This window comes from Mycteria americana, chromosome 1 (genome assembly GCF_035582795.1).
Source record: "Mycteria americana isolate JAX WOST 10 ecotype Jacksonville Zoo and Gardens chromosome 1, USCA_MyAme_1.0, whole genome shotgun sequence".
Taxonomy (NCBI): domain Eukaryota; kingdom Metazoa; phylum Chordata; class Aves; order Ciconiiformes; family Ciconiidae; genus Mycteria; species Mycteria americana.
The window spans coordinates 190,571,809-190,584,109 of NC_134365.1; the positions used below are offsets into that span (position 1 = coordinate 190,571,809).

General features: G+C 37.2%; 1 protein-coding gene across 6 annotated transcripts in view; it reads left to right on the forward strand.

The window, feature by feature from the left end:
- The window catches only part of LRCH1 (leucine rich repeats and calponin homology domain containing 1), a 143,686-nt gene that overhangs the window by 66,742 nt on the left and 64,643 nt on the right, over nucleotides 1–12,301 (forward strand). For all 6 annotated transcript variants that reach the window (XM_075489466.1, XM_075489444.1, XM_075489458.1 and 3 more), the window contains exons 2-3: nucleotides 1,479–1,623; nucleotides 4,790–4,916. In XM_075489466.1, coding sequence (XP_075345581.1) covers nucleotides 1,479–1,623; nucleotides 4,790–4,916 — 272 coding nt within the window. The remainder of the gene's footprint in view (nucleotides 1–1,478; nucleotides 1,624–4,789; nucleotides 4,917–12,301) is intronic.

The window sequence follows — 12,301 nt, forward strand, 5'->3', positions numbered from 1 at the left end:
GGCTACTCTCAGTTACTGCACTCGTAGTCTGTTGCTGTTGTCTTGGTAGAGGATGGAATAATGAAACCAACTTTTTCTCGGAAGCAACGAGGTGAAGCAAAGTGGAATCTGACAATGGGAATAGAGTGTACTGAATTTCAGCTCGCATTGCAGGAGACAGGAACAAAAATAAAAATGATAAAACCTTCCTACTGACGATAGTTTTGAACTCAAGCTGTGCCTCTGCGCAGCAAACTGATGAGTCTAGAACTGCAAAGGGAGTTAAAAAGATCCTCAGGCTTCTGCCTGTTTGTTCACAAAAGCAAAAAATTGTTTTATGGCCCTAAAGAGAGGATTCAGATCATTAGCACTCTGAAAATGTATGTACTATACTTTGGCTGCTTTTCCTTTTATGTAGTTTAAGAAAATAAGCTTTGAAAGATCAGGGAGGAGGCTTAAAATAGCAGCAGTGAAGAAGTGAGGAGCTCATCAAGTTCCATTTTTCCTTGTATCCTTCCCATCAGACTTCTCACTTTTTCCCAGGTACATTCCTGTTCCTTCCACTTAAAACAGGTGACTTCTTCGGGTCAGGTTATCCATCTGGTGGTATGGGTAGGTGGCATTTGCGTGGTTTCTGATGATAAGACAAGTTTGTTCTGCAACACTGTTGAAACGTTTCTTTGAACTCAATTAATGCTGTTGAACGCTGGCATGCATTATTATTTTGTGACTTGAGCTCACATCAGTATTATGATTCCTCATTTTTCGTAGTGTGGTAGTTAAGGAACAAAGCTCAGTCACATTTCTTCCTACTGATTTTCATTTGTGTCTGTGTGCTTAAAATGAGAAATAAAGAACAAACAACTGGTTAAAAATCAAAAGCTTTTGTTCTTTGGGTACAAGCACTCACTTGGGGGATTTGGAATCCATCATTGTTGTCTTGTATATACTTATACCATATATCAAATCCATTCCTGAAGGTCTTCAGCATTTCTTTTATAGGTAACATTCTTTCATAATTGATTGAGATCTAAGAAATACAGGTCAGTTTGAAGTGTTACCCAAATAATTTTTTAAAATTTTTTTTTTAAAGAAATTAAGGATACAGTCTTTGTTATTTGTTTTCTCTAAATGCTCTCATTATTTGCAGATGTCTAGCTGTGTATCAGATAGACCTCTGAGTATATTATATGAGCTTTGGAATCTATACTTGTTCTGTTTGCAAGTATTTCCTCAGCATATTCAGTCCTGCAAATAATTACTTTTTACTAGACCGAATAAATTTTAATTGAATGTTTGCTCTTTTATACACAGTCTGTTCCATTTCAAGATTGTAAAGGTTAGCGCTAGTTTTATTTTGTGTAATAAAAACATTAGCTTAATTTGCTGTCTCACTGTAGGATTACATTTATTAATTTATTTTAATAAAGGAGTGTAGCTTTTCAAAGTGTATCTTTCTGACGGTTCAAAAAATGTACCTTCTCTTTTTCTCTTCTCAGATTTATCCAAGAATAGATTAACTGAGGTTCCTACGGAGTTGTGCCATTTTGTGTCACTGGAAACACTAAATTTGTACCACAATTGTATTAAAATTATACCAGATGCCATAATGAACTTGCAAATGCTAACTTACTTAAATTTGAGGTAAGTTTAATTTTGCCACATTTTCTGTTTATTTGCAAATGTGTAAAGCTTTTTTTGGTCTGCACTTTATGTGGTTCTGGAACAAGTGACTACATTTTTCATTTTATTGGAAGCGGTAGTGCAAAAACTCATTGCCTGTAGATACAGCTCTGTATGAGGACATTGTAAGGGCCAAAATGTAATATTAATCCTTTTCTTCCATTTATTCTTCTAGCAAATTCAGAATGCTAATCACATCAGCACAGTTGGTTTCTTTTAATTCCCTTCTGATGATAAATTTTGTGAAGCTTGACATGCTTTTTGTAGTTAAAAAGATGGAGGGACAGAGACAGAGGATTAATGTTTTTTTTCATGGGGAATGGAAAGGAAAAGCTTGAGACTTTATCACTAGTATCCTCTTATTATGCAAGAAGTATAGTTACTGCCTTTTTGAGGAAGGGGCAAAGAATTAGTTGCCTTTGTGTCTTTTTCATGAAAAGTGTGCATGAATACTAATTGGTATAGAGAATTGCTACTGGTTAAAGTGCAGGTGAATGCACATTTACTTTTGAGAGAGGGAATGTCAGCACTTTTTCAGTTGGGACAGGATGTGGAGGTTTATTTGCAGTTGAGTACGTAAAAACTGTTATAGTGAAGATGTAATAATCTGTTCTTTGTGAGAATGAGGTTTGGGCAGGGGGCAGAGTGGCTCTTGGGCTTTTAAATTCAAGGTATGAAGGCTTGGTCATCAGTTTTGTAAACACTGAGGATCTTTCTTGAGCCTTGCTATATTGTTACTGTACTGCAGTGTTGGCCACTGTGGAACACTAATTTTGGCTCTAAAAATTGAAACAGAATAATGTGTCCTGATACCGGCACACATGGAAAGAATAGGACTTGAAACTTTGAAATGGTGTTTGTTAGATATATGTAAAGAAATTAAGACTGGATGAAATTACTAAGTTAGTAAATTAGTAAATTAATTTAAAAGTAAATTAAACTAAAATCCTAAATTAGTAAATTTAGGAATTAGAATGAACTCAATTAGAACTCAGTGTAGTGAACTAGTGAATTAGAACTCAGTGTAGTGATGGAATTTGTATGAATCATGACAAACCCAAAATAGTTACAGAGTTAATATCACATAGCACAGTAAATTAGACAATTAAAATGAAAGGAAATTTTTCAAGTTTTACTCAGTGAGGTCATTTCCCTCAGTTTAAAATCTCCTCTTTGCATATGCCCTTCCCCCATGGTAGTTGAACACAGTGATCAGTATGTAGAAGAAGGAAAGATATCCTTGACTTGCTAACCATGTTGCTTCTTGGCAAGAAAAATATTATAGATTTAAAATGAATATTTTTCTGCCTGTTACCAGCAGAGCCCATATGTTAAAGAGAATTAGGAAGTGATGCCAAGAGATATACATAGTCTTTGGGCTTTGGTGGATACTGTTCATATTTTATTTAAAGAAATTCCTTTTAAACTAATGATGATTTATTACTCACTTGCCCTGGTTATGTGCTGTTCCTTATCTCTTAGTGGGTTGCTTCTGAGTTCTATAGAACTTAAAAATGTTTTTTACTTAATTTTTTTTTTCTGATCTGCTGCATAGTGTAACTTTTTTAGATTCTAGGCTTCCTTGATTTGAGTTCTTTAGAACTTAAAAATTATTTCTACTTATTTTTTAGAATAAGTTATGTCTTGGTCTATAAGTAAAGACACTAGAATTGAGAATCCTGACTCCACAATAAGCCTTGATTCTTTTTTCAACCACTGCTCATTAGTAGTTGAATTTCTCATTTTTAATATCCTTGGGTTTGTTATTTGATACCTGTCTGTGTCTCAGCCTGTGTAACAGAGATATGATGATAGTTTGCTTTGTAAAACATTTTGAGACTGTTGTGTGGAGCATGAATATACATCTTTATACACAGTTTTATAGCAGACCACTGGATTGGCAGTTGAAGAAGAAATGTTTTGAGACTTGTGGAATTTTGATTTTTGTTTCCTTTTGTTTCAATTCAGTGTTGCAACTCTTACTGAAATTACACAGGACAATTTTTACCATCTGTTTTCAGAGTTCAGTCATGCATGTTTGTTCTCTGGAGCCTTAACAGTCATGCAGAAGCTAACTAAAATGGTTCTTATTGGGGTGCTACTTTAAGTTACTGTTCATTGTTTTCCTACGGGTTAATATCCATTTTAAAAAGTCATGTTTTAAGAAAACCTTCAAATATTCTAGGAAAGACAGTAGTTAATATGTTATTCTGTTTAGCTTAAAGTTTCTTCTGGGAATTAATCCACAAATCACAAGAAATTAATATTTTTAATCACTTGGAGATCACAAAGTGTCATGGCATTTGTCATCTTTAAGTTCTAGCTTCTTGAGTAATTGTTACTAGAATGAGAACCTAAATCTTTTGAAAGTTTTCTACCAAATTTTGCCTTTCCTTGCAACTCCTTTTCATGAAAATCTTCTGCTCACTTCTACCACCCCCACCCCCCTACCCCCCCACTCCCCCCCCCCCCCCCCCCGCTCCAAAAATATGGTATGAATTATGAATAAAAAAATTGTTCTAGCGATTTTAGGAAGAAGTAAGATACTGAGATAAAATGGCTCAATATGAGTCTTGGAAAGAAATGAACCATTGATGGTCATAGAATTTTTCACTGTGTTTACCTGGGTTAATATTGTAGAATCATGGAACAAGTACCAAGTAATCTTCAACTATGAGTGTGCTTTAAAGTAATTGAGAAAATAACCATTTTATCTGTAATTTATTTATTTGTCTTTCAGTTGGAACAAAAGATACCCACTATACTGCCACATAAGACCATAGAAATGTTTAAATACTTGCAAAATACTGTCTCAGTTGACTTTCTTGTATTCATTAGGAAGGGAAATGGCTGTTCTAGGTGACAACCAGACTTGTTACAATATTATTAAACTGATATAATGCATTTTTTCCAGAGTGGTAATATTCCACAATACTGTTTAGTCAATAATGCAGATATTTTTGATGTGCAAGCGTTTTCTGAATGATTGCCATTCGAGAATTTAAATTTTATGTGCGTAAAATCTGACCCATCAAAATGAAGGAATTTTACAACTCTCAGAGTTTATGTGAGTATACATTAGAACGTCACTGGTGTTTTTAATGATTGTTTTTTTGTTTTGTTGCAGTCGAAATCAGCTTTCTTCTTTGCCAGCTTGCCTGTGTGGTCTTCCTCTAAAAGTCTTAATTGCAAGTAACAATAAGCTAGGTTCCCTTCCAGAAGAGATAGGTCAGCTAAAACAGTTAATGGAACTGGTATGTTACTGATCTTTTTTTATTTTTTATTTTGACTTTGAATTTAACTAGAAACAGTAAAATTCACTTTGCAAATACATTTGAACAAATGCCTAATACTATAATGGGAAGTGATCATGCCCCTGTACTCGGCACTGGTGAGGCCGCACCTCGAATACTGTGTTCAGTTTTGGGCCCCCCACTACAAGAGGGATATTGAGGTACTGGAGCGCGTACAGAGAAGGGCAACGAAGCTGGTGAAGGGTCTGGAGCAGAAGTCTTATGAGGAGCGGCTGAGGGAGCTGGGACTGTTTAGCCTGGAGAAAAGGAGGCTGAGGGGAGACCTCATCGCTCTCTACAACTACCTGAAAGGAGGTTGTAGAGAGGTGGGGGTCGGTCTCTTCTCCCAGGTAACAAGTGATAGGACAAGAGGAAATGGCCTCAAGTTGCGCCAGGGGAGGTTTAGACTGGATATGAGGAAATTTTACTTCACCGAGAGGGTTATCAAGCATTGGAACAGACTGCCCAGGGAAGTGGTTGAGTCGCCATCCCTGGAGGTATTTAAAGGACGTTTGGATGAGGTACTTAGAGACATGGTGTAGTGATGGTTTTTGGCAGTGTTAGGTTTATGGTTGGACTCGATGATCTTAAAGGTCTTTTCCAACCTATATGATTCTGTGATTCTGTGATTCTGTGATAATGCAGAATAAAAAATTAACTTTTGAACTTCTCAAGTGTGTTGGGTAGTAACACAGTAATAGTTTCCTTTTTATTCTTCAGGACCCTTCTAAACAACATCACTGCCCTTGGTTCATTCAAAATTTGGCTTCTGAGTTCATCATCTTTACCAGTTTTACTCACCACCTGCACTGGCTCCCTGTTTTGCTGGCTCAGGTCCCTAGTTCTGGCATGAGGCTCTGCAAAGCTGTATCCCCTGCTGTAGCACCCTCCCCTTCTGCTTCCTTTCTCTCTGTTGCTACTATGTGTTTACCACATTGCATTCCACTAATGATACTGGTCTTCTCAGTGTATTTTCCTTTTGTTTCACTACTTTTGTCATGCAACCTTCCTTTCCTGGAACACTCATCTTAACAGATTTACAAAACTATTATATTGCTCTTTTTTTCGAAGCTGTCCATGTGACTACTGTTTCTGCAAGCAGTATATCTTCTATAATAATCAGTAATCATCTATAATATACTGTCTAATAAATGAGAATCTGAAAAGGCAAAAATTATTTGGTACCTTAACTTAATTGCACATGTTTTTTTAAAGTTTGCATGTGGAAAATGTATATAAGAGAATGCTTCCCTTTTTCTCCCTTTATCTTCCTCTTTTTTGTATTGTAGGCTGAGACTCTGAATTCTCTGTGGCATATGTGTTACATCTTCTGGTTATTTCTGTTCACCTTGAGCTCTTAAGATACAAATTGACAAATAAACTACATTTTGACACTGCTAATTTATCCATAGTAAAACAAGGATACTTGAACTTTTTTCCAGCTGCTGCTATCTCCATTGACTGCATTTCTTACACATCTTTCTGGTATCTGAAAGTGCCTGTTTATCATATTATTATTTTTGTAACAGTAGTTTCTCTACTAAATTATGTTACAGAAAGCAAGGTCAGCTCAATTTAGGCTCCAGTCCTGCTACTGGTTCTTAATTTGTGGAGTGAAGTGACAACTGTTGGGGTGCTTTTCCTTTAGTATTCTTTTTGTACAGCATCCTGTGGTATCAGGCTTCTATTACTTATTACAATGGATCTGGCTGTTGGTGAGGATTGGGGGGTAGTTACCTTTTCCTTTCTGGGTTATACCTGAGATAAAGACTACCAAGTTTGTTTTGTTTGGTTTGGTGAGCATTATTAATTTATCTTATCAAATAGAGGGGGTTTTTTTGTGTGTGTGTGATGGGTTTAGTTAGATTACTGAAATGGTTTTGATTTAATTAACCTTCAAAAAAAAAGTGTTAGGCTATAGCATTGTTTCTGTTGTGCTTAAAATAGATTCAATAAAAGATTATGGTTCCAGTTTTATATATAATTAAAGTTGAACAGTATTAAACACATTCTAATTTAGGGGATAGGATGACTAAATAGATAATAAACAAAGATTGGAACCTGTTAGCTCTTGATTGCTTCTAGTTTAGATGTAACCTAGCTTAGTGGTGGCGGGCTCATGTGAAATAATTGAAAAACTTGGTCTGATTCTGTCTGGTCAAAATAAACCCGTTTTATTTGTATTAACTGAGGTCTGTGATAATATTTTCAGTAAAGAGTTGCTGAAGTGCTTTCATATCTAATTTCCTCTCCAATTTCAAGTTTGAACCCTCCCAGTAAGGTGAACTAGCACTGCTCATGCTGGTAGTGTTTCATTTGTTCATAAGAGTTTGTACGTAGCTTAATAGTAGTCCTTATCCTTATTTGAGACTTTTGAAAAGTTAAAAACTAAAAGCTTGAAAACCAATGTAGATTATACTCAAAGGAGATAGGGTTTGTTTGTTTTTTTTTAAACAAATCATATGTTTAAATTAACTTCTGGAATACTGGATTTTCATATTGCTTTCCAGTTATAGTATAATTTCAGCGTTACTCTTTGTCATGAAGAACACAACAATTCCTGCTCTAAAAATATTTCAAATGAGAGGCTATAGCAACATGTCATTTTGGTAGCCTAGAAGAATTATGAAAGCTGAAGGTCTGATTCTTTGTGATTAGAAGGTGTGGGGGGGAAGTGAATAACAAGTTTTTGTTAAATTGGGCATGGTTCTGTTCAGATGACCTGATTACTTAGTTTGATACCACTATAAGTGTTTGGTACATTTCCAGTGAAATGAGTTGCATTATTTAGCTGGAAATGACTAAAATGTGATGTATTGGGAGAAGCAAATAGTGGTAGGATTGAGAACCAGTATCTGTACTGGCATATATAATATGATGCAGTTTAGATAATAAGGTGATCATTGTTCTAAAATGAGTTAAAAAAACAAACCAAAACAAAAACCAACAAGAAAAAAAAAAAAGATTAAGTCATGCTTCAGTTGTTTCACAAAACATTCAGCTGTGTGAGAGCAATGCCAGCCTGAACAGCATGCGGCCTTCAAGCGACACCACCACCCAGCCCTCTGGCAGGGCGTGGTGTTGTTTTGGGACATAGGCAGTGCTGGTGCTGAGCTGGCCCAGGGGATGGGTCCTGAGAAGTGACAGATGCCACCTGACTGCATTCAGGTCTTGTATTACTAGGACTTTGCCAAGCACCCTCACGTTTTCAGAGTTTTACAGCTTTTCACAGGCTGCATGCAGTAAAAGCTGTGTGTACGTAGCAAATGGATTGTTGTTGTTGTTATCTAACATTTTGAAACAAATTTTACCTCTGTAGTCACTCTTGAATGATAGTTTGCTGCAAATTAGGTCAGATCTTTCCAACTAACGACTTTCTTCCTTCTCTCCTCCAAAATGGGGTAGGCGATTCTTTTTCTATTACATGTATATATTTATATAAATTTCATACTTGTGGCATAGAATGGCTTAGATATTACATGCAGTAAATTTTGAGGTATTCTTTTAAATGTTAGGGTTCTGGGTTATATAGATCTGACAGCTATCTTACAAGCATCAAAATAACATATAAATTATTCTACCTGCAGGATATATTAAAATTATTTGCAAAATTTGGTTGGGAAACTTACTTTTATTTGCAGCTGCATAACTCGATCATACCTCTACTGTCAGCCAGGATGTGTGCAAAACTGGTGTGAAAATAATCTGAACCTTACTTTCCATCAAAGAAAAGTAATTGGGCAGAGATGACTCATTAATTGCACCCAAAACTATCAGATATACAGTAAAATTCTGTTCTCCATCCTATCAGGCAGTAGTGCACTTCTGCCTTCTTCAGGGAACAGCCTTCTCCATCTCTGGGACGCTCCTGTCTCATGTTGGAAGCTTTTAAGTCTCTCAGCTGGGATTTGGGTACTTCACCTCATTCATCTCATCTGGGCCAGCAGCCTGACCAAGTGGGACCTGCTGCCTTCTGTTTCCTAAAAGGATCCATGTGCTCATGCACGGCGTAACTTCTTTTTACCATTCAGTATGGCTTGTATGTCACAAGCTGTGACAGAATCCACATGCTTTTTAGGAGTGACAACTTAGTGGGGAGTCCAAAGTTTTAAAATGGATGTAAGGAGGGAGTTTACCCCTATTTGGATGGTTTGGATAAACTCCTGTGTGTCATAAATATTTTAATATGGAACAGAGTAGCATATTTGGTTTTGTTGTTTACATTATGCTGAATTTTATTGGTTTAAGACGGTTTAAACTTTACCATAAACAAAAGAAAAATGTTGGTGGTTTGTATTTGTTTTCACATGATTGACTTCATGCCACACAAATAAATGTTAAATTTAAATACACCTTACATTTCTCTAATCCTGAGAAATTGTCTGTGTTGTCATGGCAGGACAAAATAGAATTAATGCTTAATACAAGAAGTCTGATCTCCAGCAAACACTAGCCCCTGGAACTTGAGTAGGTGTTTGGACTACAGTTGTCTGCAGATGTCCATGAAGCGAAGTTCCAAACTGCTGGTTATCTAGTTCCTTTAAAAAATGATTAGCCTGAAAACCATAGGCATTTGACTTTGATAGTATTGCTTCCATTACTGCCAAAGTAATGGGAAAGATAAACACTGTCTCTGTCACATACACACTCATGAATTCTAATAATAGTCAAGACCATAAGTATAACTAGAAATAATGTTATAGGTCTTTGTTTTCCATGGCTATTCAAACAATGTAATAAAAAAAGATGTTGGATTGCAGTGTTTAGTAGGATAAAGGATACTACTGTCTCTAGAGATCTTGTGAATGCTGACATGCTGTCACAACAGATCAGTCTTATTGAGGATGTTTTGAAAGGTTATAAGTGGACTTTGTTTTTGAGGCTACACACTGCCAGGCTTTTTTTTTTTTTTTTTTTTTTTTTTTTTTTTTTTTGGCACTTCCTTTAAAATTCTCTCTCTTTCCCTGACTTGTTCTGATGTGTGTGCATAAGTACACTTGGTCTAGAGTTTCTCTGCCACAAGGTGACTTTAAATTTAAATTCCGTGCTCTAAAAATTGAGTATCTAATTATAAAGTTGTTTAAAGTCTGTAAATTAAAAATAGGACAGTAAAGCTTTAAAAATAAATGATCTGGGAACAGTGCAATTAACCATACTTTGTGGCAACTTGGGCAAAAGATGCACTCATTAACTGGGATTTTTAATTTCCTTGTCTAAAAGCTAAAATAATTTCCTGACTGTGTTTTGAACAAGGGAAGGATGCTTTGGCAGCAGTGAGATTCTGTTACAAGAAGAAACTTGTCTGATACAGCGAGCAGCATTGCCAGATCACATTTTGCTTTTACTATCATTTTTTGTTAACTAGTTTTTAGGCTTGAAGATAGAGAGTTAATGTAGCGCTTTTGACTAGTGTTAAAGCAACTATCTTCAAAGGGGTGACGTGGAAATCTGACTGACTTTTAGAAGTGTTGTAGTCTAAGAGCTCCCAGATACCGTATAAATGCATTTGAAACAATCAAGAGAGTAGGAGTGAATGTCCTGCAAGTATTCCGTTGGCTATTCAGGAAAATTTGGCATTACCCCACTTAGATCTCATACTATGAAATACTGTTTCCTTTTTTTAACACAGAAATGGAAGCATAATTGGGATGTTACTTGAATTTACAGGTTTCCTGGGTTGTAAGTGGAGGTTTTGGTGTCCTTTTGATTTCACATTGAGTATAGGTGGTTTGGCAGTAAAAATCAGAATGGTTTGGGTTGGAAGGGACTTAAAGATCATCTAGTTCCAAACCCCCTGTCATGGGCAGGGACACCTTCCACTAGACCAGGTTGCTCAAAACCCTGTCCAACCTGGCCTTGAACACTCCAGGGATGGGGCATCCACAACTTCTCTGGGCAACTTGTTCCAGTGCCTCACCACCCTCATAGTGAAGAATTTCTTCCTTATATCTCATCTAAATCTACCCTCTTTCAGTTTAAATCCATTACCCCTTGTCCTATCGCTACATGCCCTTGTAAAAAGTCCCTCTCCAGCTTTCTGGTAGGCCCCCTTCAGGTACTGGAAGGCTTCTGTAAGGTCTCCTCGCAGCCTTCTCTTCTCCAGGCTGAATAATGCCAACTCTCTCAGCCTGTCTTCATAGGAGAGGTGCTCCAGCTCTCTGATCATCTTCGTGTCCCTCCTCTGGACCTGCTCCAACAGGTCCGTGTCCTTCTTATATGTTGGGGGGCCCCAGAGCATGACGCAGTACTCCAGGTGGGGTCTCACGAGAGCAGAGTAGAGGGGGAGAATCGCCTCCCTCGACCTGCTGGCCACGCTTCTGTTGATGCAACCCAGGAGACAGTTGGCTTTCTGGGCTGCAAGCACACATTGCCAACTCACGTCCAGCTTTTCATCCACCAGTGCCCCCAAGTCCTTCTCCTCAGGGCTGCTCTCAATCCATTCGCTGCCCAGCCTGTATTTGTGCTTGGGATTGCCCTGATCCAGGTGCAGGACCATGTACTTGGCCTTGTTGATCTTCATGAGGTTCACACGGGCCCAGCACTCAAGCCTGTCAAGGTCCCTCTAGATGGCATCACTTCCCCCCAGCATGTTGACTGCACCACTCAGCTTGGTGTCATCTGCAAACTTGCTGAGGGTGCACTCAATCCCACTGTCCATGTTGCCAACAAAGATGTTAAACAGCGCAGGTCCCAATACTGACCCCTGAGGAGGGCCACTCATCGCTGGTTTCCACTTGGACATCGAGCCGTTGACTGCAACTCTTTGAGTGTGACCATCCAGCTAATTCCTTATCCACCGAGTAGTCTATCTGTGAAATCCAAAATCAAAAAATGACATCCAATATCAAAAAATGATAGCTAGTATCTGAAAACTATCTCATTTTAGACTGACTTTATCCAAGAAGTTGATCTTTAGTGCATATTCATAGCAGTTTCTTGTTAGTAATAAAGTATAATATTTATTACAGTAATACTACTGTATATAAACTTGTTGCTTGAAATTATGCTCAGTATAGCCAGACCTTATACTTTCAATTCAACTTTACAGCAGTTACTCCTTTAGGAATGCTGAAATGAGGATGGGTTCCAATTTCATCCCGATTATTAAACCAGTTGTATTTAGTCATCGAAATCAGACCTACTTATAACCTGTTGAGGCAGTTAAGTAGTACATTTTACAATAATATGTTGAATATCTGTATAATACTAAACAAGAGCTGTCCTATTTTATTATTGCCTACTATGTGATGTGATAATCAAATATATGCCTTTCCTGAGCATCATTACAGAATGCTATTGCCTTTTTTCTCCCTTTTTTTTTTTTAAATTTTGGTTAAATATTGCCT